Source organism: Sus scrofa, chromosome 13 (assembly GCF_000003025.6).
Source record: "Sus scrofa isolate TJ Tabasco breed Duroc chromosome 13, Sscrofa11.1, whole genome shotgun sequence".
NCBI classification, from domain to species: domain Eukaryota; kingdom Metazoa; phylum Chordata; class Mammalia; order Artiodactyla; family Suidae; genus Sus; species Sus scrofa.
Genome location: NC_010455.5, coordinates 135,562,367 through 135,590,091, shown reverse-complemented (window position 1 = coordinate 135,590,091; position 27,725 = coordinate 135,562,367). Strand labels below are relative to the sequence as shown.

The window sequence follows — 27,725 nt, the reverse complement described above, 5'->3', positions numbered from 1 at the left end:
AGAGCCTGGAACAGAGAAAAGACCTTCTTCCGCCCCTCTGGCCTCCCCATCTGTTTGCTGTTACCTGAACCTCATCCAGGAGTTTCCTGACAATCAACCTCCAGCTTTGATCCTAATTAAGCAGATTAAAAAACACATGTCTTTCCAGAAGTGGCAGGTGTTACTTTAGTTTGACTAAGTACTAGTCGACCAAGTGGAATGAGAATCCCCAGTCCTCTTTAAAAGAGTGACAGTATACTCCTAATTTGGTTAAAATCACACATGCATGTATTAAAAAGATTGAGACATCCTCCACAAAAATGGCAAGAGTCATAACCTCTGTAGATGTGATTATAAGATTTTACTTTCTTTTTGTGATCTCTTTATTTTCCTTTTTTTTCACGTATTACTTTTGCAATTCAAAAACCTACATTGTTAAAAATCAACCAATAAAATAATCAATACCATTTGGAAATCTGTATTAAATCAACGTATGATTACAAAGGTATAACCCTTCTCACTTTTTCTTTCCAACCAACAAGCACATCACTGATTATCTTTCCAAACAGATACCAGTAAACAATTTTCCAGAGACCGCTGGGTGCTTCTTGCAGGGCCCCTGTAGCCACATAATGGCGGTCCCTTTACATTAGGAGGCTCACTCCCATTTGTGTGCTTCCACAGCCCCATAACGACAGAAAGGACCTATAAGCCCCCACCTTTAGCCTCTGCTCCATTATCTGTGTTAGGTGAGGGCGGTGAGGGCAGCACCGAATCACCTGAGGAGAGAAGCCAGGCAATCAACAGGCTGGGTCAGAATCTCAGGAGTCAGCTGTCCCCAGAGCTTCCAGCAGGGGGCAGCAGCGGACTGTGAGCAGCTGTTCTGTCACCAGCCCTGTGGTGTCACTGAGGAAAGAGCCCTGACTTCCTTGTCAGGTGGAAGCCTGGAGCAACTCATCCTTTCTGTCTGCGGCTCAGGAATGCTGTGTTCTTACAGAGCTGCCCTATAGAAAATAAGGCTTTAAACAAGTGAAATGTCTCCAGGAAACACACAAAAGAGAAACCCAAAGTGTCTTCCAAAATCATTTATTTTTCTGTTTAGAAAAGTCTCGGGAGTTCCCATCGTGGCGCAGTGGTTAACGAATCCGACTAGGAACCATGAGGTTGCGGGTTCGGTCCCTGGCCTTGCTCAGTGGGTTAACGATCCGGCGTTGCCGTGAGCTGTGGTGTAGGTTGCAGACGCGGCTCGGATCCCGCGTTGCTGTGGTTCTGGCGTAGGCCGGTGGCTACAGCTCCGATTGGACCCCTAGTCTGGGAACCTCCATATGCCGAGGGAGTGGCCCAAGAAATAGCAACAACAACAACAACAACAACAACAACAACAAAAGACAAAAAGACAAAAAAAAAAAAAAAAAAAAGAAAAGTCTCAAAACCACCAAGTATCTATTCTGTATATTTATCTACATTCGGCTTTATTCCAACAAGGACATAAGGCAGCTTTACCAAGTCACAAGGTCTCTGTTTCATCCTAATTACATGGGACAAAGGGAACTCCGAATCTGTTCATATTTGCCCCAGCTAATAGGCTGTTTACCAATAGGCATTTGTCTTAGTGTCTCCCAAAGTGAAGTCAAGGGAATTTGGTCCAAGGCTGAGAACAGATGAATTTAGAGTAAAAGCCCAACAGCAAAAAAAGGGAAAGAAAATTAAAAAAACAAAACAAAACAAAAAAGAGCAGGTAGCAGGAGGCCAGCACTAGAGTGGTCTTGAGATCTGGCTCTCTACCAACTCGTCACAAGTCAGCCTCCCAATCCCTGGGAAGCCACTGCCCCTCACTAGCGATCAGTTTCCTCTTCCATGAACAGGGGTAGGATCAGAAAACATGCAGGGCAGGAAAGCTGAAATGGATTGTGTGTTTTGGGGCAGAGGAGTTAGGCTGGGGAGGGCTCTGGAAGGAAACTGTTGTTTATAATGTTCAAGAAGTCATTTTGTGTGGAAGCCACATCTTGACCCTTCTGCATCTGCACCATCTAGTTCCAGCCTCAGCACCTGGGAACGCAGGAGGGAGGCTGTTGGAGGGGGCTTCACGCTTAACTAGAAAAACTACTTTTTGTGTGTGTGCGTGTGTGTGTATTCTGTCTTTTTTTTAGGGCTGCACTGTGGCACATGGAGATTCCCAGGCTAGGGGTCAAATTGGAGCTGTAGCTGCCGGCCTACGCCACAGTCACAGCAACGCAGGATCTGAGCTGCGTCTGCAACCTACACCAACAGCTCACGGCAACGTCGATCCTTAACCCACTGAGCAAGGCCAGGGATGGAACCCACAACTTCATGGATACTCGTTGGGTTGTTTAACTGCTGTGTCACGATGGGAACTCCAAAAAACTCCTTTAAGCAGAGGCTAGGCAAGTCCAAGGACACCTGCTCGGCCCTCCCTGGAGCCACCCCGGCTGCCCCAGAGCACCGAGTGGATCCCTGTGTGAAGAGCGCTGGTCTGGAGCGTTGGCCTGGCTGTGTGGGGTCCCCTGAGGGAGGGAGTACACAGTCCCTGCAATCCGCACTGGGGCACCAGTCACGGCCACTTCAGACAGGAACGGGCACGTCATAAAGAGTGTCAGGCAAACACATCTTTTGGTTTTAATCTTTACTTTCAATCCCAATCTCTTTCCTTTTCATTACAAAAATACTAAACAAACATGGACAGGAGAAGGAAGGTGACATTTGCCAACTATGTGCCTTTAACAGGTGTCTCAATAATCCCATCACCAACACCCATGTGCCAGGCAGAGACACCAGGCGGGTAATTCTCAGGACTCAGAATCCCTTCCGGGAGGGAGAGGCAGCCCAGCATCTCAGCAGTTCAGTGAGAAGACAAGCTGGCTGTGCAGAGGAAAGCCGAGAGGGCCAAAGTCCCCTGGGCTTGGAGGGCTGGCCAGGTGGTGTGGTTGGGCGCCTTCCTGTGCGGGGAGCGGGCTCCTGGCCCAGGCTGGCCGGAAGGTCTTTGCGCTTGGCCTTGCAGGGAGCCGTGATCAAGCCGAGCAGCTGTCGAAGGTGTGTCAAGTCTCTGGCTTGAAGACTCACCCCCCAGCCCTCTGAGAAGGAGCCGTCAGTCCACTGTGCCATTGTAGGACTTGTTGAACTTGTTGAAGGTGAAATCCACGTTGTGTGTGGAGATGGGCTTTCTGTACAGAGGGTTCGAAGCCTACAGAACACGGAAGGAAGGAAGGACACATGTTAGTTCACACAGGGTTGGAGGCCCTTCGGGGTCAGTCGCCCGGGAAGGCAGGAGGCTGAGCACCGGTGCAGGCCAGGGCCTGGTGCTGCGGGACTGGCTGCCTCTCACCCGCTGGCCTGGGAGGGTCTTACCCTTCCCGGGGCTTTCTCTCTCCATCTCCGAGATGAGGGGCTGCGTCAGACAGGCTCTGGAGTTGCTTCCAGTTTTAACAAAAATTGGGGATTCAGTGGGTGCTTACTTTGTCTCTGTCCCTCGGGAGCATGCAGACTCCCCACCCCACCTCTCAGATATAGAATGTGAACATGGGAGCCTCTCCAGACTGGGTCCAGACTCTGGACTCCCTGCTGAGCCTATGCTGAGCGCCTCTGCCCGTGAGCCTCCTCCCCAGCTGGGTCTGTGCAGGGCATTCCGAACTGGGCACATGCGGCCTTTTAGGATTTGCCTCTTTGTTTTTTGTTCTCTTTTTTCTTCTATGGCTACCCGGAGGCCTCTGGAGCTCCTGGGCCAGAGATCAGATCCGAGCCGCAGTCTCCACCAAAGCTGCAGCTGGGGTAACAACGGATCCTTAGCCCACTGTGCTGGGCAGGGGATTGAACCTGCATTCCAGCAATCTCAGGACACCACCAGTCCCATTGTGCCACAGCAGAAACTCCTTTTTAAAATTTTTTTCAAAATTTTTATGGTCGCCCACACAGCATGTGGATGCTCCCTGGCCAGGGATCGAACCCTCACCTCTGAAGTGATCAGAACCACTGCAGTCGGGTTCTTAACCCACTGTGCCACAGCGGGAACTCCGCCTCTTTTGTTTTGAATGCCAAAGATGTTAGCAGGCCTCTGTTGGCTGCTTGAACTCAACAGGACCCCTACGCTTGATAGTTTTTCTACTTCCAACTTCCCACTGGCTTACCATTTCGTAGCGGGCTCTGGATCGCTCACTCTGGAACTTTGCAAACTCTCTCCGGTCGTGGATGGTGACGAGCAGCTTCCAGATGGCCAGGAGCGCAATCCCAATCAGGAGGATGCTGCCAACCACAGCCAGGAGGATGGTCATGGCATTGGGCGCAGTTCCACACTCTGGAAGGGACCAGGGCATGGTGAGCAAAGCCACCAGCATCTCCATGTCTCCCCACCCCCCGACTTCAGGCCTGTCAGCTCTCCGCAAAGGCCTTCCCTCAATTCTGAGGGCCTCATGTTGCTTCTGGGAGACCCGGGTGGCAGGCAGGTTTCTCTGATGCACATAAAGAAGAAAGAGTTGAAGAAGGCTGGTGACTGTTCCAAGGCCAGTCGATGGCAACTTGCAGAAAGGCCTTGGTGGCCGCTCCACTTCCTCTCACATACCATGTGCACGGCTCCATCTCCCCACCTGGAAGCACCCATGCCCCTGCCTGGCCCCGTCTCCGTGCAGGACACTGGACCGTGTCTCAGCCTTCATGTAAACAGTTTCGGGAGTAGACGGGGCAGGCAGGAAGTTTCATGAAGCTGCTTCCACAAGGGCTGGGCTGGGGACCAGCCAACATTTGTAGGCCCTTAGCGTGGAGCCCTCTGGAGCAAATGTGCTTATTTTCAGAGAACCGCAAAGAGAGCGCCTGGAAACAAAGCCTCATTCTTACAGGCTTGCATCCTGGGCTGAGACCACAACACCTCCCTCTGCCTCTGGCCGAGGGAAGGCATATTATGTGGTCTGGCCACATTTGGAAAAACAGTTTGCAACACTGTGAACTGAAGAGAGCAGATATTTTTCTGTGCCACCCGTTCCCCCCACCCCCTCCAGAAAAGACTAAAATGGATCCTACTAGAAATCCTAATTACCCCGAGGAAAAGGACCACTGGTCCCTTGGCCCAGAGCGTGAGGCAGACGTTGTCCTGTTGGATTAGAGCTGCCGTCCTCAGGAGTCTGGGGAGCCTGGCATGGCATTTGCAGGAATGTCAACCGGTGCCCACTGCCCCTTGGCCAGAGCCGTGCGGGTACCCAGATGCTCCCTGATAACAGAGCTGGGCAGCCCTGACAGTCCTGACCCGCCTTGCACGCCCACAGCACCGCTAGCAGGTTGTGTTCTGCACGTACAGTCACCCTCAGCCCCTGTTCAAGATGAACACGCCCCCAGGGCAGGGCCTAACCTCCTATAACACCCATTTCCCCCAACCAGGCCCCCCAAGCTATGCCCCAACAATGGGTCCCCATCTTTCTTCTAAGTTCTAGTAGCCAGGTAGGGGCCACCTCAGTCCTGATCTAAGGAACTGCAGCCCTCCTTTCTCTGGAGTCTGGAGAGGGTGGTGAGGAGAGAACAGGTGATGCATCAGAAACTGAGCCCCCTCGAGGAGCAGACAGAGCTGGCCCTCACCCACCTGGCTCCTTGAGGACCGTCAAGTTGGACTTGCCGCTGGGCAGCTCTGCATAGGTGAACATCATCACACAATCCTTGGCGGTTTTGTAGAAACAAAGCACAGCCTCCTGGTCATCTTTCACTGGAAGGAAACCAAGCGGAAACGTCCCATATCTCTGATCAACTCAGAGCCACTGATGGATGGCGTGAGGAGCCCAACCCAGCAAAAGAGAAAGGGGTGGGGGCGGGCCCTTTAAACTGAGTGCAGCTTCCTCACACCAAGAGCAGGCCCGGGTGCTGGGTTAGGTTGCCCTGGGGACAGGGATGCCTGTGGGACCCTGGAGAGGCTCCTCAGGCCTCTGCAGTACCGGCTGGGGTGAGTGGAAGGAGGAGCCACTCCTGATGGGGCGGGACAGGCAATGGAAGTGGATGAGGGAGAGGAAGAGTCAGCTTGCTGCCTCCGAGGCCTGAGGGGCCACACTTGAGTCGGCATGGCTGAGCAGGCGGAAGAGGCCAGGAGCCAGCAGCGCTTTCCTGAGATGTAAAACCAGCAAGACCTACAAGGTGATGAGAACGGCTGGATGAGCCACTGGCGCCTCCGTGCTGCCTGTGCTGAGATACAGTGAGCAGCTGGAGGCCGAGCCGAACCCAGTACTGCTGGCAGCGCCCCCCGTAAAGAAGCCCCTTCCTCCAGATGCTGCTGCAACGCCTCCCCGTCCCCACGAGGCTGCTGCGGAAGTGAAGCTGTCATAGTCCCCCTCCAGGCGTCGTCCGCATTCCAAGGCTTCTGTGGGGCAGGGTTAGACTGATTTCTAGGGGGAAAGGAAGCCAGGAGAGTGAGCGAAGAGGGGAGCGGTGGGGAGGGCGTGACCCACTGGTCCTGAATACCAATTGTGGGTTGTGCTGTGCCAAGAAATGCTTTCCAGCTCTGGCCTCTGTAACCCTGTGGCCCAGAGGAGTGTCCACCTGGAACCAGGCCATTTCATTTCATTATCAAGCACCAAGGTCTGGGCTTTTTCTTTCAGCTGCCAATCATAAGCTTGGTCTGAGTGTGAACAAGTGTGTGTGTATGTATAGAGACCTGCTCTGTGAAGCAGCCAGTCCTCTCAGACGGACAGACTGAGAGGCAGCTGTGCATGAACGGCTACCTAGTGAGCGGCTACTGGACCAGGGGCAGCATCGCCCTGTCTCTTCTGTGGGTGCCCCAGGGGACAATAGCCCCAGGCCTGCAGGCAGAACAGGCTGTGAGCCAGGCCTCAAGTAACAAGACAGAAGCAGAGCAGGAAAGTGGGCAAGAGAGGCAGAACTTGGGAGCTCCCCGCTGGCTCCCGGGTCCTGTACAAGCCCTGGTACACAGTGGGTGCTCAATGAGTATGTTGGCAGGATACCCGGCTCGGCATCCTCAGGAGCCATGACTTGGCCAGAGGATCAGTCAAGACGGGCGAGGCGGGAACAAGGAGTGGGGGGGCCTGCAGGAACAGGCCTGTTCTCTCCCCGACTGGAAGGGTGGCCCTCCATCTCCATTCACCGGCCTGAACACGCTCTGATTGTCTGAGTGCCAGCAGCACAGCAAGAGCTGCACTGGGCTGAGGCCAAATGGGGAGAGAATGGCTACTGATCACCAAACATGGCTTCCCAGCTTCCTGGGCACAGCTGGATGTCATTTCCTATCATCCCTGCAATAAATGTGGCTGGACGACTACGCTCTGGGGGAAGTTATCTGCACCGCTTCCAGGCCCGGCGCTTATAAACCTCCCACGTGACCCCTCCCTCTGTCTTCCCCATCTGCAGGCTCAGTGGAGAGGATTCTAAGGACCTAAGAGGGTGGAACCACAATCTAGAGGGTCCCTGAGCTCCTGCAGGACCACACGGAGGCCTTGTCAACTAGGAACCCCTCCACCAGAATTTCAAGGAGTGACAAAGTGACTGCTGCTTTAAGTCCCTGAGGCATGGGGTTTGGTTGTTGCAGCCGCAGTACTTATTCCAACTAACATACTGACTTCCCGAGAAGCCAGGAAGACGTGACTAGGAAGGGACTGGGCTCCAGTGATGGGGCAGAGACTTCTGAACAGGAGGTCTTAGGCCCTAGAGAGCCTGGAACATGTCCTCTAGCCCAGGTACCCCAAGTCCTCTTGGGGAGCCAGCAAAGACTGGCCAAGGGTGCTGAGGCTGCTGCCTAAGTCAAGGCCAGAACCACACTGCTGTCTGCCAGGCAGCCCGGAAGCTCGTACTCACGGGAGAGAACATCTACATGCCTGCAAAGATCCAGCCCAGGGAGGCTGCCCAGGGCCGCTCGGCACACTCACCGATGGTGTCCACCCGTGTGATCACCTCGTCCTTGCACAGGTTTTGGCAGGTCTGGTTGTCAGCTGAGCTTCCGGAGTGAAGCAGCAAACACTCGACACAATCTCTGTGGAAAGAGGCCGTGAACGTGGGGGTCAGATGCCGTGCAGCAGCTCCACCCAGGAAGCGAGCGCAGCCCCAGCCCTCTGGCAGGCCGCTGAAGGCTTTAACTTTCCCGTCTTCAGATGTTTGGCTTCAGGGACTGTTTCTGCTCAGCCCTTTCGGTTGCTATCATGCAGGGAAGCCCGAGGGTTCTTGGAGGAACATGAGTTGAGAGGCATATCTGGTCCACGTGTCAAGGTGCAGATGGGCGACCTTCGAAATTCTGATATCAGGAGACAAACCCGTCTGCACCCTGGAGCCTCAAATGCCTCACTAAGGAGTCTGAAAAAGTGTTCCCGGCCTCGAAGAGGGGTCCTTACACCCCCAGGACCCCAATTCCCAGGACCCCCCCCTGCCCGCCTGCGCATTCTTCTCTAGATGGGCTTTCAAGACAAAAGTATTGCCGCCTGGGTCCAGCCACACCCATGGACTCCTATCTCCAGGGCCAGACCCTGGGCTCCCGGGGCATCTGATTAAAGGGGAGGGCCAGCGGGAACCACTATCCTAGAGACTCCCAGGCCCTCGCCCCCTTCCCCCTCCCAGACAGAGCTCCAGCAAAGGAGCTAAGCTCGAAGGGTCTGTAAAGTTTCTGTGGAGGGAGAGAGGGTCCTGACCCCTCTGGGGGACTTTGGGGCTGTGGGAGCATAAATGGGATGGTGGGGACTCAACTCCAGGGAGAAGTGGGCTGGAACAGAACAACCTGCTGACAGTGGCCTTGCAGGGACTTTGCGAGATGATAGTGCCCGGTGGCCCACAAGGAGGGTGAGAACCCCCAAAACAGGGCCTCCTTGGGAAAACAGGGCAAGGGAAGCAAGAGCCAAGCATGCTGGGAGGGCCGCCACCTCCCTGCAGCGGTGCCCTGGCACCAGAGGGTGGCAGGTGGCCTCACAGAGCCTTGGCCAAGTGGGGGACAGCCGCCCTCCCTACCCCCCAGGCCTGCGGCGGCCAAGGGAGCTGTGTGTCTGGAAAGCTCTCTGGCAAAAACAGGGAGGGATATACAACCGCCAGGCATCACCTTCATTATGATCATGTTTAAGCCCCTCGGGACAAGGAGACCAGCTACTGCATGTCTGGGGCAGAAACCGTGCAGTGGTGCGTCAGGCCTGGAGGGAGCTGGGAGCCTTGTATTAAGTCGCTCTTCTTGTACAGGCAAGGGACATGAGAAATCAATGGTAGTGGGGTCCAGCACCCAGGTGCCCTGCCTCTCAGACAAGTCCCTCCCGAGGCCTTGCTCCACTTTCTGACCACAAAGGAGCAAAGAACGAGCAGATGGTGGAAAGAAAGTACAAAACCGTCTTACCGGGCTTGTAACATGCTTAAGAATTCAGAGTTTCTGTTGTGGCTCAGTGGTAACAAACCCGACTAGTATCCATGAGGACATGGGTTCGATCCCTGGCCTCGCTCAGTGGGTTAAGGATCCAGCGTTGCTGTGAGCTGTGGTGTATGTAGGCTGAAGATACGGCTCGGCTCTGGTGTTGCTGTGGCTGTGGCACAGGCTGGCAGCTGTAGCTCCGATTTGACCCCTAGCCTGGGAACCTCCATATGCCACAGGTGTGGCCCTAAAGATAAATACATAAAAATAAATTAAAAAATAATATGCTTAAGAATTCAACTATCCCAGAATTGGCCACAAAATCCCACTCTCCTGGGAAGGCTTTCACGGAAACATCTTGCGGTTACAAACAAGGTGGTAGTTTTTGCATTTCTCCCGAGGCCACAGCCCCAGTGGGCAGGGAACTGCGACCTGGCTAGGGACCAGGAAGGAGTGGCTCCAGCTCTGCTTATTCATGCTGATCTGCTGCCCCGCCACCACCACCAGGGATTAACACATTGCAAAGAAAGCTGGCTGCTGCCAGTCTCTGCTCCGATTCACCTTGCCCTCCATCTGCGCCCCCTGTTGTCATGAAACCACAAGGCCGCTTCCAGGGAACATGCCCTGATCATCCGTGCAGACATTATCAGTTTAACCTGTGTGCTCCACGTACTCGGTTGAAACTTGTGATATGTTGTGCTCATGTATTAAAATAAGCCTGGCCTTTAAACAAACAGGTTGCTGAGACAGACTTTGCTCAGGGAGCCTGTTAATTGAAATCAGCTGAGGCTGAACATGAACTCACCCAAGGTGAAGGGTATGTTTGGTTAGTTCGAGAAAGGACAGATTGGCTGCTCTCAAACCTCAGAGGAAAAACGGACAGAAAGGGAGTTCCCTTGTGGTGCAACAGGTTAAGGATCCGGCATGGTCACTGCAGCAGTGTGGGTCACTGCTGTGACATGACTTCAATCCCTGGTCTGGAAACTTCCACATGCCAAAGGTGTGGCCAAAAAAAAAACCCCAAAATGGACAGGAGACATTCCAAACCTGGTGGGTCTCAGCAAAGCAGCAAATAGAAACAGCTTGACATAAGGCACTATCAAAAAGACTTTGCTTAAAAAAAAAATTACAATGAGGCGGTAAATGAGACAGAGGGTCAGTGTGGCTCGGACACAAGAGGGAGTAAGGAGGTTCATTTACCGCGTCTCTCTGCTCCTTGCTCCTCTGGAATTGCTTAATGGATACCAAATCACCCAGTCCACGTCTCTAGCAAATGAACGCTTTAAACATTTAAGGGGAAGGCTATCTCCTCCGGGGCCTTTTAACTGACCCAAGCCAGTCCTCTACCGCCTTGTGCGCCAGAGGAAGGGAAGCAACGGGCTTTATCAGCTTTTATTAGTTCCATGTGTGTTGTCCTAGCTTGCCCTCCACCCCGCATCAACTTCCTCTACCCCAAGGACTGGAGCCTATACTCTGAAGGGTTCTGCGGCTGCGAGCTGTGGGGATGGCACCTCCCTCAGGCATTAACTGGCTGTGAGTCCAGGCTCAGATGTGATTCCACTGCTCTGTGGGCTCCAGATCCAGGATCCTCCGCTCCTCCGCTGGGTGGCTTCTATTTGGACTTCTGTTGTTTCTCTGCTCTTAGCAGGTCTACAGAGACTCTGTGTTCCCTCTCCCTTACCCTGCCTGGCCTCTTCTAATCACACAAAGTAAAATCTGGCCCTGTCTATCTTGTCTCTCCATCTGCAGCCAGCTTTCAATTACCCACGGCTGGATTATTGTGGCCGATGTCCAACCAGGGGTTCTGCCGCCCAGAGCATCTCTGAGTATGGATTGACCGGCAGCCGCGGCAGCTCAGGGAGTACAGACTCCTCTCATTATGAACCCGAGCCAGGCATTTGGAAGGGCCATCTGCCAAAAAAATTGCACATTTGTGTCTCCCAGCCAAAGGGAAACAACGTCTGTATTATTATTTGTTTCTAGTTATCTGTGCCCCTCCCTCCTGGCCCCTTCGTGCTCGGATGGTGACGGCACAGCTGCTTTTTTGGCGGAATTCAACAGAAACTGTCACTCTTGCTTTCCGAGGACATCACTCCTGGATGTCTTCAATGCCCTCCTCTCATGCACACCCAGGCAGACTGGCAGAGCTGTGGGGAGGTCCACAGGGGAACGTGACCCCATGGCTGAGTCGGGGAAGGCCTGGAGCCTGCGTCTGGACAAGCTCTGCATTCAGCAGCGGCACAGAGACCCGCTCCATTATCTGTACAAATGGAGCAGAAAATTCAAAAGCCACTGCAGTTGGTTCCTGGCATGCCTTATCTAGGTCGGGTGCCCTCCCATCCAATTTACCTTCTGACTATGGTTTGTTTAAAGCAGCCTTTCCCATGTGAGTGGCTTGTGAAACCATGTTGGGAGATGTTAATGGTGGGGGAGGGCAGGAAGCAAATTCATTTGGAAAACAAGATGCATGGGGGGAATCCCTTTTGAAATACGCAGTGGCCCAATAAAGGCTCAAGAAGATGCTATGTTGGTACCAGAATCAGTTTAACTGCCTTTAACTCAGTGGTTCTGAACTTGCTTAGGAACAGAGTAAGAGTCTTGTTTTGCTGCTGCTGTTGCTCTTTTTTTTTTTTTTTTTTTTTTTTGCCATTTCTTGGGCCGCTCCCACGGCATATGGAGGTTCCCAGGCTAGGGGTCAAATCAGAGCTGTAGCCACCAGCCTACACCAGAGCCACAGCAACGTGGGATCCGAGCCGCATCTGCAACCTACCCACAGCTGACGGCAATGCCGGATCATTAACCCCCACTGAGCAAGGCCAGGGATCAAACCCGCAACCTCACGGTTCCTAGTCGGATTCGTTCCCATGACGGGAACTCCATGTTTCGCTTTTTATTTTTATTTTTTAAACAAAATCCCCATGACACCAGTGTTTCAAAGACACTATTCTAGTTAATGTTAGTAAGAGTTTCACTCTCCAGCAAGGCCGAGTGGGAAGGTGCCTGAGATGGGGAGTGAGAGGCTGGCCGGTGCTGAGGGCTGGTGGCCGGATGTCAGGCCTGGTCTGCAGAAGAAGGTGGGGTGTGGGGGGCAGTGGAGAGGGCTGTGGGGAGGGTCTTTACCTCTTGGTGCTGCAGGCGTCAGGGCAGGTCGGGCATTTCTCACACTTCTCCCCAAAGGCCCCTGGCTCCGTGCACTGGCACTGCCCACAGACACAGTGCCCCCGGTCGCTGCAGATCTGGCCATCCCTGGCCTGGCATGTGCTGATGTCTGTTGAGCAGTTACAGTTGTCCCCAATATAACCTGCGTGGCACTTGCATTCTCCACAGTGACACTCGCCATGGCCTAAAGGGACACACACAGCACATCAGCGCCTGCCTGCATGCACGAAGACACAACCAACAACCCAGCGCCTGCCATGTGCCAGGCACTGGGAATCCAACAGACTAAGATACTAACTGTGCCCTTGGAGACTGTCTGGGCCAGACACAGAGGCCTGGGCAGTGCATGTGGCCCAGCTGGGTCCGGTGCTGCTCCAAGTTGGTCCAGAACTTGACCAAGTCATGCCACTGGCCCAGGACCCCAGAGAGCTTCTTGCTGTCTACCTTGTCATGTGAATAATGGCCCCAGAACCAGGACTGTTACCTCATACAGGGCAGAAGAGACTTTGCAATGTGATTAAGTGAAGGATTTTGAGAAAGAGATTCTCTTGGATTATCCAGGGGGGCCCTCAATGCCACGCCACGCGTCCACATACGAGGAAGGCAAAGGGAGAGCTGACTCCAGAAGGTGGTGGCAAGGGACAAGGGAAGCAGCATGCTGCGCTGCCTTCTTTGAGGATGGAGGGAGAGGCCTGGAGGGGCCACGGAATGCAAGGAACGCAGCTCTGCCAGAGAGCAAAGGTGAGGGAGTGGAGCCTCCCCAGAGCCTGGGAGAGGGAGCGTGAGCTGCTGACACCTCGAAGACTGACCCCCAGAACTGAGAGAACACACCAGAGTCGTTCTCAGGCACCGGTAACTTGTTCCAGCCACAAAGGAAATCCAAACTGCTGTCTTGTCCCTCAGCCTCAGAGAGATGCTGATCCTTCTCTGGCCTTGGAGCCAAGGCCCCGAGCGGGACCATTGAGGGGCAGGCACAGGGAGCAGGAGCGGCGGACACTAAACGCACTACACACATGCCAGTTTATGGCGTGAACTGGATGGATCCTGCCAGCCATCCTGGGCAGCAGGGACTGTCATCATTCTTGCTTCACAAGTGATGACACTGAGACACAGAAAGATGAAGCAGCCTGTTGACGGTCAGACAGCCAGTGGACTCGGAGCCAGGACCCAAACAGGAAGTGTGGCTCCAGGGCCCATGGCCTGAACTCCCAGATCCACTGCCTCTCAGGAGAAGAGGACAAAGCAGACCCCGATCACGACAAGAACTGGCCGAGGGCCCCCTTGTCCCACCTTGCAGGAGGTACCCCTTCCACAGCCTGCAAGGGAGGAGGGGCTGGGCAGGCACTAAAGGCAGCGGAACTGCTGGGCTCAGAGGACTGTGTGCACAGGCACGTGTGTGTGCACATGCGGGACAGTGACAAGCACAGAGCGAGCCAGCTTCCAGGGGGCCGACAGCCTGACAGTTAGTGGAATTTGTCTGCACTGAGCACCCACTCAGCTGGGGGATGGGTGCTGGATGGGGTGTGGGTGGGAGGTTGCAGTTATCCTGGTAGCTGGACCTCAGCACGTTCTGTGGGACCCCCAGTGAGGGTGACCCACAACGTAGGTCAGGACCTCATTTAAGAGCCCCTACACCACCACTTCCCTCCTGGCCCCCTCCCCGCCCTGGCTGCTCTGTAGAGCTGAGAATCGGCAGGAGGCAGGGAGGCCATCTGGAGCCGTCAAGCCTTCCCATCCTCCCTCCCAAGCAGCCGGGCAGCCTCTCTGCAGCCTGGGGACGCAGAGCCCAGCAGAGCCTGGCAGATACTGCACTGAGAGAGAGCGCCGCCCACTGCACAGGCAGCGTGGAGGTGTATTGAGAGGTGAGGAAAGCCAGGCCCGGGTCAGGAGGCGGCTTGTAACTGCCTGGAAGCTGGCCTGTAATGTGCGGGCCACAGGAGAGAGCAGTACCCCTGCACAAGGGCTATGTTGTGGGGGTGGGGGTGCAAGGGAAGGGCGGGGGCGGGGGGGATGGATGCTCAGCTCCCAGGATGGAGGCCTCCGCTCACCAATCCCCGAACAGCCCTGGTGGCAGGAACCACCCCCACCCCGGACATCTTCCCAGGCAGTGCATGTGGCCCAGCTGGGTCCACTGCTGGATTATCCAGGGGGCCCTCAATGGATCCGATCCGCACAAGAACTCCCTCACTCTGCAGCCTCAGGACCACGTTGGTCAGGAAGCTGTTTTAAACTAAAATAGTTCACTCTCAGGGCAATTCCCCCCCTCACCGCAACGTTTTATTAAGTAAATTTCTAAACCTGTAGCCAAGAGGAAAGGACTACACAGTGAACACCCATCCACTCACATTACCCTGCACCACTAGCACATTACTGGCTGCCTGATGATGTATCCATCCAGCCTTCTATCTGTCCATCAAGCCATATTTTTTCTTCTAGTTATTTTATTTTATTTAGTTTTTTTTTTGCCTTTCTTTTTTTTTTTTTTTAGGGCCGCACCTGCGGCATATGGAGGTTCCCAGGCTAGGGGTCGAATTGGAGCTACAGCTGCTGCCAAAGCTACACCACTCGGAACCCGAGCCGCGTCTGCCACCTACACCACAGCTCATGGCAATGCCAGATCCTCCACCCACTGAGCGAGGCCAGGATCGAACTTGCAACCTCATGGTTCCTAGCGGGATTCGTTTCTGCTGCACCACGGTGGGAACTCCAAGCCATGTTTTTTTAACATGCTTTTCAAAGGAAGTTGCAGATGTCAGTGCATTTCAGGGGTAGGTTTGTGATACAGCTCTGACCTCTGGAAGGGCTCCATCACACCATCCCATCAAGCAAAACGATAAGGTGTAAAAGGCACAGTCGGTGCCATATTTATAAGCAGCAAAGACACTACTCAGGCCAGAGAGACTGCTTTGTTTGAGATGGTGAATGCTGTTTTCCCTCTTACTTTTGTGGCAGCAGTATAAAATGATCCCATTATAACCTGACACAATATTCCCAAGTGCAAAGAGGTCTGGAGAAGAGGAAGCATATGATTTTGTTTTGGGTGAAGTGCGTGTGCTGAAGGGAGAACGTGCTCCCCCTGGTGACTGGGCATCTGGGCATCGAATGCGAGAAGACCTGCTCACTGAGAAGATGGTGATGGTGCCGCTATTCTGCACTCTCCACTCGGAGGTTAACTGGCAAGTAAACCCAGCTGCCTTGGGTACATCCGACACCAAGCAGACTCCTGAGTTCTAAAGCCCAGCCCAAGGTCAAAGCAGTTGTGTGTGCCCCTAGATCTGGGGTGCAAGTAGAGGAGTCAAGGGCAGGAGAAAGCGGGAGCTGAGGCTTCACCAAAGGTCACCGTGGCCTCTTGGAGAGGGACAGAGCTGTTCCAGAAAGCCTCCCCCACAACACTTGAGCAGCAAGGACATGGCGAGAAAGAAACGCTGTGCCCCAGCCGACATCAGTGGGCAAAGAAGCAAGTGGGAGCTGCCGAGGGCTGCGGGACATGGGACAGTCCTTACCCACGTGGCTTTTGGGGCTCCGACGTTTGGGCCTCCAATGCAAAGTCCTAGCAAGCCAAACGAGGAAGGAAGCCATATTCGGTGAAAGGGCTGAAGCCACCTGAGTGCTGTCGTCAGGGACCCTTGGTGGCCCCAGTCTGTCAGGTAGTTCATCGCCTTTCAAAGGCATCGTGAGGCAGCTACGGCAGAGCTGGTTTGTGGCACTTTCACTCCCACGTCCTCCTCACTGCCCAGGCGGACCGTGTCGTCTAAGCAGGGGACTCTCTCCCAGGAGCCTGGGCTTGATCTCAGAATCCTCCTCAACACTGTACTCCAAGGAGGGCAACTGCTGGGAGCTGGCACACAAGGTACAACCACTTGCCATCTTGGTTTAAAGCATCCAAGTCTCCTTTAGAAAGCGTGACCCACAGAGAGTGTCAGAACTATGTAAATCTGTCTTTTTAGGGCACATGGAGATGTCCAGGCTAGGGGTCAAATTGGAGCTGCAGCCGCCGGCCTACACCACAGCCAGAGTACACCACAGCCAGATCCGAGCACACACCACAGCTGTGACCTATACCACAGCTCATGGCAATGCCGACCCTTAACCCACTGAGTGAGTCCAGGGATCAAACCTGCATCTCATGGATGCTAGTCAGATTCATTTCCACTGAGCCACAACAGGAACTCCAGGTCACAATGTATCTTAATCCAAATGTCTCAGATCCCACAGGGGAGCCTCAGCCTGGACCTGACCTGCACACACGGAGATCTCCCCACCCTCTGGTCAGCCCTTGGCCTCTCCTAATGCCCTAGTAGGAACACATTTTATTAAAATGACAAGGGTCATTGGGTGCCGTCCCCAGGCGCAATAACCCATCATCAATCACCGGAAGAATGGAACGGGGGCCCTGGGAACATGATCCTGGCTAACAGCACCAGAGGGCCAAAGCAAGGACCCTTCATCAAAACAAGGCTCATTTATAATGCCTCCCCAACACCCTGGCAAAGTGAGCTGAATTTAATGATGCCTGTTTAATACTGTGCAGACATGAAAATATTTTCATTGCACAGAGACAGGGATATTGAAGGGCATGTGAAAGCACTCTGTGAGCTGTGAATGGCTACATGTGCAAGTTATTATTAGTACCTTTGCTAGAATGATTGATAGCTAAATGGACAGGAAGTTGTAAATGTGTCTATTTATACGGAATTTCAGCTCTACAAAATTCAACAGCTTTCCATCAGCAGCACTGTGCTGGTGTGGGCTGTGGGCCAAGACACGGCCCCTTGCCTCCCCCGATAAAGCAGAATACTGGCTATTCAGAGGAAGGGGCGCCCCTGAAGCAGGCGGGGAGGGGAACTGCCTGTGCGGAAGGAGGGGCCGTGTGGCGAAGCAGAGGTCAGGAAGGGCAAATCCTACAGTGCAGCAGAGGGGGGGTGGAGGGCAGAATCCAGGGGCAGAGAGGTAAGGAAGTGGCCACCAGCAAGTGTAGCAACTCCCATAAGGAATCTGGTTGTGCGGGGAAGGAAGAGATGGGGAGGAGGGAAGATGGGCACTGTGAGGAGGGAGACCCTGGAGCCCTCTGCTGATTAAAGAGAAAGGCTCAGAACAGAAAATGGGAATTCCTGTTTGTGGCACAGTGGAAACAAATCCAACTAGGAACGATGAGGTTGCGGGTTCAAGCCCTGGCCTTGCTCAGTGGGTTAAGGATCTGGCGTTGCTGTGAGCTGTGGTGTAGGTCATGGACGCAACTCAGATCCTGTATTGTTGTGGCTGTGGTGTAGGCCAGCAGCTGTAGCTCCGATTCGACCCCTAGCCTGGGAATCTTCATATGCCATGGATGCGGCCCTAAAACACACACATTTAGAAAAAAAAAAAAGGATGGAGAATGTTTTGGGGGAAGTGGAGGGACTGTGGGAAGAACAAACTCCAAAGAGATCTCAGCAGAGAGACAGAGACACAGATGGGGAGCGAGGGAGGGGGAGAGAGGGAGAGAGAGAGAGGAGCTCAGGGTACAGTCATCAGCTGTGTGCTGGAACCAAGTTCAAGTATGTTTTCCATCACTGGTTATGTCACCTTGGGCAAGTCCCTAAACCTGACTGATGATGGTTTCCTCATGTGTCACTGAGGATGATGCCTCCTGCATGGGAGTATCATCGGAAGTACCAGTGCTACTGCAAATATAGTTCCTACTGCACACGGCCGCCCCTGGAGGTGAGCAAGCTCAGAGCTTGGAGGCCAGGGCATTGGACAGCGGACACAGGGCCATGCAGGGGTGACCGGGAAGCAGAGGGAGACAAGGAAATGCCAGGCATCACGCGATGGGAGAGCAACACTTCAAAGAGGGAGAGTTCAAAGGGCTGGAACACGAGGATCTGCCTGAGCGAGGAGAGGGCTGCAGGGGTGGGAGGAGGCCAGCCCTCTGTCCTCAGGAAAAGAGGCTGAGGATGAAGGGGAGCCTGCTTATCATGGAACATGGATGGAGGACAACAGAGCAGGGACACAAGGAAACATTCGGAAAATGAGGCAGCAGAGTGTGGTGGTGAACACACAACTTCTGGAATCAGAGAGTGTGGCCTCCCGATCTGCTATTTACCAGCAATAACTGATGTTTATCTTGGTGTCTTCATTTTAAAATGGGGCCAATAGGAGTTCCCGTTGTGGCTCAGTGGTTAGTGAACCTGACTAGTATCCATGAGGACACGGATTGGATCCCTGGCCTCGCTCAGTGGGGTGAGGATCTGGCGTTGCCCTGAGCTATGGTGCAGGTTGCAGATGCAGTTGGATCCTGCGTTGCTGTGGCTGTGGTGTAGGCCAGCAGCTGTAGCTCTGATTTGACCCCTAGCCTGGGAACTTCCATATGCCACGAGGTGCAGCCCTAAAGACAAAAAAAAAAAAAAAAAAAAAAGAAAGAAAGAAATGGGGTCAATAAAGTTCCATCTCCTAACCTATATAAAGCACTCGGTATTTGGCAAATACTGAGTGCTCAATGAATGCTAGATAGCCTTGTCATCATTGCTGTCCCTGTCATAATGGGAATGTGGGGGAGGGGAACCGTGGGGTAGATCTCAGAGGATGGGACAGAATGCTTTCTGGGAGCTTGGATCAAAGACTTCCAGAGTTAAGAGCTCCCATAAGGTTACCTAATCGATATCCAGCCCAAACAAGAACATGCAGGGCCTGGCGGAGCTGCTCACTGGACCCCAGAGCCGTGGTGGGGAGGCAGACACCCCAATGGCCTGAGGAAGGGAACAGCTGGATGTCTGAGGCAGGGCGTACAAGGCTCTCAGCTCCAAGCTGGATTATGCCTCTGCAGAGGCCCAAGGTGGCCCTAGGGTGACCTCAGAGGACGTGCCTGCGGGCCTGGGGCTGGAGGAAGGAAGGAGCCAGCCTGGGACAGGGCAGAAACAAGAAGTGGGTGTCTTCTCCCCATCCTAGCCCCACTCAGGAGCAAAGGTCACAACCAGTCAGATGTCAGACCCTCCCCTCCGGGTATAAATCATCTCTCCGAAGCTGGTCCAAAAATAGCTTCTATCCAGCTTGGAACGCAGTGAGCCTGCTGCCCTGGCAGATCCGCTTCTCTCCACCCCCACCCCCAGGAGGCCATTCTGGCTGGCAGGGGGCGGAGGAGAGAGGGCTGAGGAGTGGGGTGCAGAGCTTAGCTCCCCAGACAGGAAGGGAGCTTCCCTGCTCTTGAAGTCCTGTCTCTCCCTCTCCCCACAGGCATTGTGCCTCTCTGCCCCAGAAGAATCTACGCTGTTTCTGTCTCTCCCACAGCAGCCCCATGGGCCTCTCTCTCTGGCAGCCCCCAGCCCCCCAGCATCCTCCTCTATGGCCCTGGCTGCCTGTGTCTCTCTCTCCCCACCCCTCTTCTCAGGACAGGCAGTACGTAAACAGGAAGTGGTTAAGAGAAAAAAGAGAAAGAAGGGGTGTGGGCTGGAAAGCCTCTGCCCGCTTGGGTGATCTCCCTGTCCCAGAGGGAAGTCAGGTCTTGTCTGCAGGGTGGACGCCTCTGGGGGAGACCCTGGGTCTGACTCCTGGAAATTTCCAACAGCTGTCTTCAAAAGCACAGGAAACCCAACCAGAGCTTTCAGTGCTTCAGCCACTGGTGTCTGTGTGACTCAGGGGCCCCGAGGTGCTCCCGAGCCAGGAGGCAACGGCACTGCCCTCCTGAGCGTCAGGAGGGTATTCAGAGCACAGCAGAGGGGCCACAGGCACAGACGTGGCAGGCGCTCACACATCCCCATGGAGAACCCCAGCCAGACGCCGGCTGGACCCGTGTGCGGCCAAACGCACACACCAGCTTCCAAGAGTCCAGCCTCGGTGTCCAGGGCTTTGGGCGGGAAAGGGGAGATCCCTCCCAAAAGGCTGACAAGTGGGTTAGGGTTACATAACGGGCCCTCCTGCGTCCTCACGCTGCTTGTGCCGCGAGGACGTCCCCTGGGAACACGTGTCCCCTGGGAACACGCCCCTCCTGCTGCCTCAGCCTTCCCTTCCGCACACTGGCTGTGGCTCCGGAAAAAGTAGAGAACAGAGATTTTTTTTTTTTTTTTCTGAAACGCACAGGACATCCACCCAGTTCCCTCATAAGGAATCATAGTCTGGCACTGGGCACCTCGGCAGAGATTAAACAAACCTCCAGAGGCGAGAGAGAAGTCACTCTTGAAAGGTTGTGCCTTCTCACCTCAAGCTTCCTGAACCTGAAAACACGACGGCCTCTCTGGCAAGGACGAGTTACTGACAGGAGAACTTGCCAGCAAAGAGAGCATAGCTCAACACCCATCCAAGAAGCCAGTTCTCAGAGTCCCCTCAGACTGACCTGGTCCAACCCTTGACACTCAACTTGGACGCCTTTTCTGGACAGGAGCTACTGTGCAACCTCAGTTGCCTACTGGCTGGCTCTGGGCAGCAGTCCAGTTTCTTCACCCAGAAAAGAGGGATAATGCCTTGCCTATCTCACAGGATTGGGAGAATTCTTTGTAAATGTGCAAGCAAGAAATGTATGGTTCACTGCCTTTGGGAAATGTCTAATTTCACTGAGACATCAAGCCACTAAAATCTCTTAATAGAGCAACTTAACGGAACCACTTACAAAAGGACAGGCATTGCTCTAAGCACAGCACTTGGATTTTCTCATTAGTGATCCCAATCACTCTCTGTGGTCGTACAATTATTACCCTGATTTTGGCAAATAGGGAAAATCAGGCACAGAGAAGCCAAGTAATTTATGCAAAGTCACACAGCAGGCAGGTGTCAAGGCTGGGATTTGAACCACATTTGTTTCACTCTGGGGCCCATACTCCTAACCATTACATGTACTGCCTCTCCAGTAGAACCTAGCCACAACCAAGTGATACAAATGAAAACAATATACAGGATAAATGTTCAAGGTGTCCCAAGATGTGTTACAGTTAAAAAATGTGCCACAACCCACAGCAAATATAATACTCAATGGGGAAAAACTGAAAGCCTTCTCACTCAAATCTGGAACAAGACAGGGATGCCCACTCTCACCACTGCTCTTCAACATCGTTTTGGAAGTCCTAGCCATAGCAATTAGACAAACAAAAGAAATAAAAGGCATCCGTATAGGAAGAGAAGAGATAAAACTGTCACTATACGCAGACGACATGATACTATACACAGAAAACCCTAAGGACTCAACCCAAAAACTACCTGAACTGATTAATAAATTCAGCAAAGTAGCAGGATATAAGATTAACATTCAGAAGTCAGTCGCATTTCTGTATACCAGCAATGAAATATTAGAAAAGGAATACAAAAATACAATACCTTTTAAAATTGCACCTCGCAAAATCAAATACCTCGGAATATACCTGACCAAGGAGAAAAGGACTTGTATGCTGAGAACTATAAAACTCTAATCAAAGAAATCAAAGAAGATGTAAAGAAATGGAAAAATATTCCATGTTCCTGGATTGGAAAAATCAATATTGTGAAAATGGCCATACTACCCAAAGCAATCTACAGATTCAATGCAATCCCTATCAAATTACCCATGACATTTTCCACAGAACTAGAACAAACAATCTAAACATTTATATGGAACAGCAAAAGACCCAGAATTGCCAAAGCAATCCTGAGAAACAAAAACCAAGCAGGAGGCATAACTTTCCCAGACTTCAAGAAATATTACAAAGCCACAGTCATCAAAACAGTGTGGTATTGGTATCAAAACAGACAGACAGACCAATGGAACGGAATAGAGAATCCAGAAATAAACCCTGACACCTATGGTCAATTAATCTTTGACAAGGGAGGCAAGAACATAAAATGGGAAAAAGAAAGTCTATTCAGCAAGCATTGCTGGGAAACCTGGACAGCTGCATGCAAAGCAATGAAACTAGAACACACCCTCACACCATGCACAAAAATAAACTCCAAATGGCTGAAAGACTTAAATATACGACAGGACACCATCAAACTCCTAGAAGAGAACATAGGCAAAACACTCTCTGACATCAACATCATGAATATTTTCTCAGGTCAGTCTCCCCAGGCAACAGAAATAAGAGCAAAAATAAACCCATGGGACCTCATCAAACTGAAAAGCTTTTGCACAGCAAAGGAAACCCAAAAGAAAACAAAAAGACAACTTTCAGAATGGGAGAAAATAGTTTCAAACAATGCAACGGACAAGGGCTTAATCTCTAGAATGTATAAGCAACTTACACAACTCGACAGCAAAAAAGCCAATCAATCAATGGAAAAATGGGCAAAAGACCTGAATAGACTGTTCTCCAAGGAAGATATACAGATGGCTAGCAAATACATGAAAAAATGCTCAACATCGCTGATCATAAGAGAAATGCAAATCAAAACAACCATGAGATACCACCTCACACCAGACAGAATGGCCATTACTAATAAGTCCACAAATAACAAATGTTGGAGGGGTTGTGGAGAAAAGGGAACCCTCCTGCACTGTTGGTGGGAATGTAAACTGGTACAGCCACTATGGAGAACAGTTTGGAGATACCTTAGAAATCTATACATAGAACTTCCACCTGACCCCGCAATCCCACTCTTGGGCATATATCCGGACAAAACTCTACTTAAAAGAGACACGTGCACCCACATGTTCAATGCAGCACTATTCACAATAGCCAGGACATGGAAACAACCCGAATGTCCATCAACAGATGATTGGATTCGGAAGATGTGGTATATATACACAATGGAATACTACTCAGCCATAAAAAAGGATGACATAATGCCATTTGCAGCAACATGGATGGAACTAGAGAATCTCATACTGAGTGAAATGAGTCAGAAAGACAAAGACAAATACCATATGATATCACTTATAACTGGAATCTAATATCCAGCACAAGTGAACATCTCCTCAGAAAAGAAAATCATGGACTTGGAAAATAGACTTGTGGCTGCCTGATGGGAGAGGGAGGGAGTGGGAGGGATTGGGAGCTTGGGGTTATCAGACACAACTTAGAATAGATTTACAAGGAGATCCTGCTGAGTAGCATTGAGAACTATGTCTAGATACTCATATTGCAACAGAACAAAGGGTGGGGGGGAAAATGTATACATGTAAGGATAACTTGATCCCCAGTAGGAAAAAAAAAAAAATGTGCCACAGACCCATCCCCAAAGACACCCAGCTGCAGCTCAGCAGTCACATAAGATGAGGGCTGAACCAGCCTTAGATGCAGCAGGACATAGCCATTTGGGACCTGTTTTGGTGGGAACGTGGGGCTGAATCCAAATTGGACTGAGGTGATGGCTGACTGGGAGGTGACACATGTTTTGAGGAATATGGCTGTGGATACGGAGGCACAGGAGCTTGTAGTAAGTGGGGTGCGTGGTTGAGGATTTCTCTTTTCCTATTCTTTTTTTTTTTTTTTTTATAAAGATTGAAGAGTCCTGAGCAAATTCTAAAGCTGAACAGAAGACTTAGTTAACAGGGAGAGTATAACAGCCAAGACATGTAAACAACCTAAGTATCATCGACAGCGAATGGATTGAGAAGATATGGTATATATAAACAATAGAATACTACTCAGCCATAAAAAAGAATGAAATAACACCCTTCATAGCAACATGGATACAACTAAGTGAAGCAAGTCAAAAGGAGAAAGATAAGTACCCATATGATATCACTTATATGTGGAATCTAAAATGTGGGACAGGAGTTCCTGTCGTGGCACAGGGAAAACGAATCCAACTAGGAACCATGAGGTTGAGGGTTTGATCCCTGGCCTCTCTCAGTGGGTTAAGGATCCACCATTGTCGTGACCTGTGGTGTAGCTCGCAGACATGGCTCGGATCCCTCATTGCTGTGGCTGTGGCATGGTCCGGCAGCTGTAGCTCCAATTCGACCCCTAGCCTGGGAACCTCCATATGCCGCGAGTGCGGCCCTAAAAAGCAAAAAGAAAAAAAAAAAAGAAAAAAAGTGGGACAAATGGACCTATCTACAGAACAGAAACAGACCCACAGACATAGAGAACAGACTTGTGGCTACCAAGGGTGAGAGGGGGGAGTGGGATAGGCTGGGAGTTTGAAGTTGGAAGAGAAAACTATTACATTTAGAATGGACGAGCAATGAGGTCCTACTGTACAGCACAGGGAACTGTATCCAATCTCCTGAGAAAGACCGTCATGGAAAAGAATATAAAAAAGAATGTATATATGTGCATGACCGAGTCACTTGGTTGCCCCGCAGAAACTCACACATTATAAATCATCTATTTTTTAATTAAAAAAACACCATACTTTTGGAGTTCCCGTCGTGGCACAATGGTTAACGAATCCGACTAGGAACCAAGAGGTTGCGGGTTCGGTCCCTGCCCTTGCTCAGTGGGTTAATGATCCGGTGTTGCCGTGAGCTGTGGTGTAGGTCGCAGACGCGGCTCAGATCCCGCATTGCTGTGGCTCTGGCATAGGCTGGCAGCTACAGCTCCGACTGGACCCCTAGCCTGGGAACCTCCCATATGCCGCGAGAGCGGCCCAAGAAATGGCAAAAAGACAAAACAAAACAAAACAAAACAAAACCATACTTTAAAAAAGAGGGAGAGTAACAATACCTTATCATGTAGATATGCTTGTTGACTCCTTTGCCACATCTCATTTGCCTGCAAACCCATACAAAATCAAAGACAGTGTCTTATTTTTGTTTGCCCAATGCCTAACATGGTGTCTGGCACACAGGAGATGCCCAGAACATGCTGTTGGCTGTTGGAGGCTGTGAGCGCCATCAGGATGGGCCTGAAGCCCTGGGGGAAGATACCCGATGCTGGAAGTTAGAAAAGGAACAAAAGTATCATTGATGCTTATAAACTTACACGTGATTCTCGAGATAGTTCAAATTCTTAACAAATGCCCCAGAAACCCAGAGATTTTCTCAGGACAACATGAAACATAAAGATTAGGGATTCTCTTTCCTTTGGCAACACATGGTCCTGGTCACGCAGAAGTCACAGGCTCTGCACCAGCTACTGTTCTTGTATGTTGTTCAGATTTCTCCAGAAAAAGGCTCTTCATAGATGTGAACAGGGATATACCCTCAGTCTCGGGGCCAGCTGCTCCTGTGTCCTTAGCTTGGTGTCAAGGAACCAGCCCTGACAAGTTCAACTGATGGTGCTTCCCAACACGTGATGCCCTGACAAGCCCCTTCCCCCTTTGCCTTTCTCTGCTGGACCGTATATTGCATTCTCTATCTGAGCAGCAAAATAGGACCACCACTGAGCAAATAAGGTGATGCTGTTAAAAGCTAAGTGTCTCCAAACCTCAAGATTACTTTGAGATGACAGCTCTGGCTAGAAAGCCAAGGCTCCACTGTCCAAGGCAAGAAAATCCTCTCAAAGGCGGCCTTTGCCTCCCTGCTCCCCGCACCTCAATGCTGATGCCCAGCTGCCAAGTCCCTCTAATTATGACTACATTTCACACGAGGGCACCAAGGACAGGACCTGGTCTCTTGCCCAAGTCTATCAATCACAGGGAGACTAAAGCAATGGAGGGAAATTGGAAAAGGCTCGAGTTCCTTAATGAACTCACCTTTCCAGTTTTAAAGAAGTCTGTCATCAGCTGAGTGTGATGAACCACAGTCCTCAGAGGACCCTGAGATGCTGACTCAGAAAGAAAAACAAAGAAAGAAGCAGAGGGGTCTCAGATCAACATCTTGAGTTCAACTTAACCTGCCCAATCCGCTGGGCAGGCACTTCTGGAAAAATGCCAGGGGCATCTAAGGAGATGTGAATTCACAACCCTTTCCCCTGGTCACTGCAACAGGAATGAGAGGCTTACTATTTTCAACCTGGCAAACTGTCAGGTTGTTGTGGTTGGTTAAGAGTTGCCATATTCCATCCTCAGTTGGCCACTGCTCCGGGCCTGGAGCAGCACTTCCATGGACAGAGTTAGTCTGGAATGTCACATGAGTGGGCCACGCTGAAGCCTGGATGCCAAGAGCCCTGCCAAGCCACGAGATGGCAGGAAGCAGCCGCCTAGAGAAGAGTGTCCCCTGAGGGTTAGGGTAGGTGGGCTTTTCTCAGGTCAAGGCTTGGGGCCAACCACCAGTGGGGAGTGTAGCCAACATGCCAATCTTCTCAGCCACAGCCTCCCCCACAGGGCTGATCAGTTACAGCCATTTCAATCTTCTGGTAGAAGAACAACAACTAAATGAGATCATTCATGCCAAGAGCGTTTTATACATTAGACTAGGCTAACAAAGGTTCATTTCAGGCAAGTAGGTCCAGCCTAATCAATAACAACAGCCAGACACCCACTGACTACTAAGAGGAACACTTTGTGCCTTTCATCAAATAACAGTTGTAAAAGGATGGGTACCCCAGATGGTCTCGGTCCATGTGTGTCCTTCAGCCCGGTCTGCTATGTCTGATTTATTCTTATGTAACCCAGAAAGACTCACTTAGCAAAACAGAGACTAAATATTTCCTAAAATTGTGACCAAAATAAAGAGCATTAGGCAAGACTTGGAAAATGTGGGCTAAATGCTTGGGTGGTGGCAGGAAGGGCTGGAGTGGTAATAAAGAGATTTGGGAAGGGTCTCAAGCGAATCAAAATGAGTGAAATTTGGTGGAAATAATGAGCTGACTATTTACTTGCAAGGTTCTCACGGTCCGAATCTATAATCAAGAATCACAAGGTGTGGGACCTAATGAAACTTAAAAGTTTTTGCACAGAAAAGGAAACCCTAACCAAAATGAAAAGACAACCTACAGAATGGAAGAAAACATTTGCAAATGAGCGCCTGACAAGAGATTAATCTCCAAAATATATAAACATCTCCTGCAGCTTAATATCAAAAAGTCAAACACAGCCATCAAAAAATGGGCACAAGATCTAAACAGACAATTCTCCAAAGAAGGCATAGAGATGGCCAAAAACCATATGAAAAGATGCTCAACACCACTAGTTATTAGAGAAATGCAAATCAAAACTACTATGAGGTATTACCTTTCACTAGCCAGAATGGCCATCATCAAAAAGTCTACAAACAATAAATGCTGGAGAGGGTGTGGGAAAAAAGGGAACCCTCTTACACTCTTGGTGGCAATGTAAATTGATGTAACCACCATGGAAAACAGTATGGAGATTCCTCAAAAAACTAAAAATAAAATTACCATATAATCCAGCAATCCCACTCCTGGGCATCTATCCAGAGAAAACTGTGATTCACACACCCAAATGCTTATTGCTGCACTATTTACAATAGCCAAGACATGGAAGCAACCTAAATATCCATAGTCAGAGGAGTGGATAAAGATATGGTACATATACACAACGAAAT

The 27,725-nt window shown here is 51.4% G+C and overlaps 1 protein-coding gene across 1 annotated transcript in view; it reads right to left on the bottom strand.

Moving 5' to 3' along the window:
* ITGB5 (integrin subunit beta 5) overlaps window positions 2,609-27,725 on the bottom strand; it is a gene marked incomplete at its 5' end in the record, with an annotated part of 119,373 nt that continues 94,256 nt past the window's right edge. The window contains 5 exon segments of the mRNA NM_001246669.1: window positions 2,609-3,181; window positions 4,122-4,288; window positions 5,561-5,680; window positions 7,845-7,948; window positions 12,416-12,638. Coding sequence (NP_001233598.1) covers window positions 3,086-3,181; window positions 4,122-4,288; window positions 5,561-5,680; window positions 7,845-7,948; window positions 12,416-12,638 — 710 coding nt within the window. The 3' untranslated portion in view covers window positions 2,609-3,085.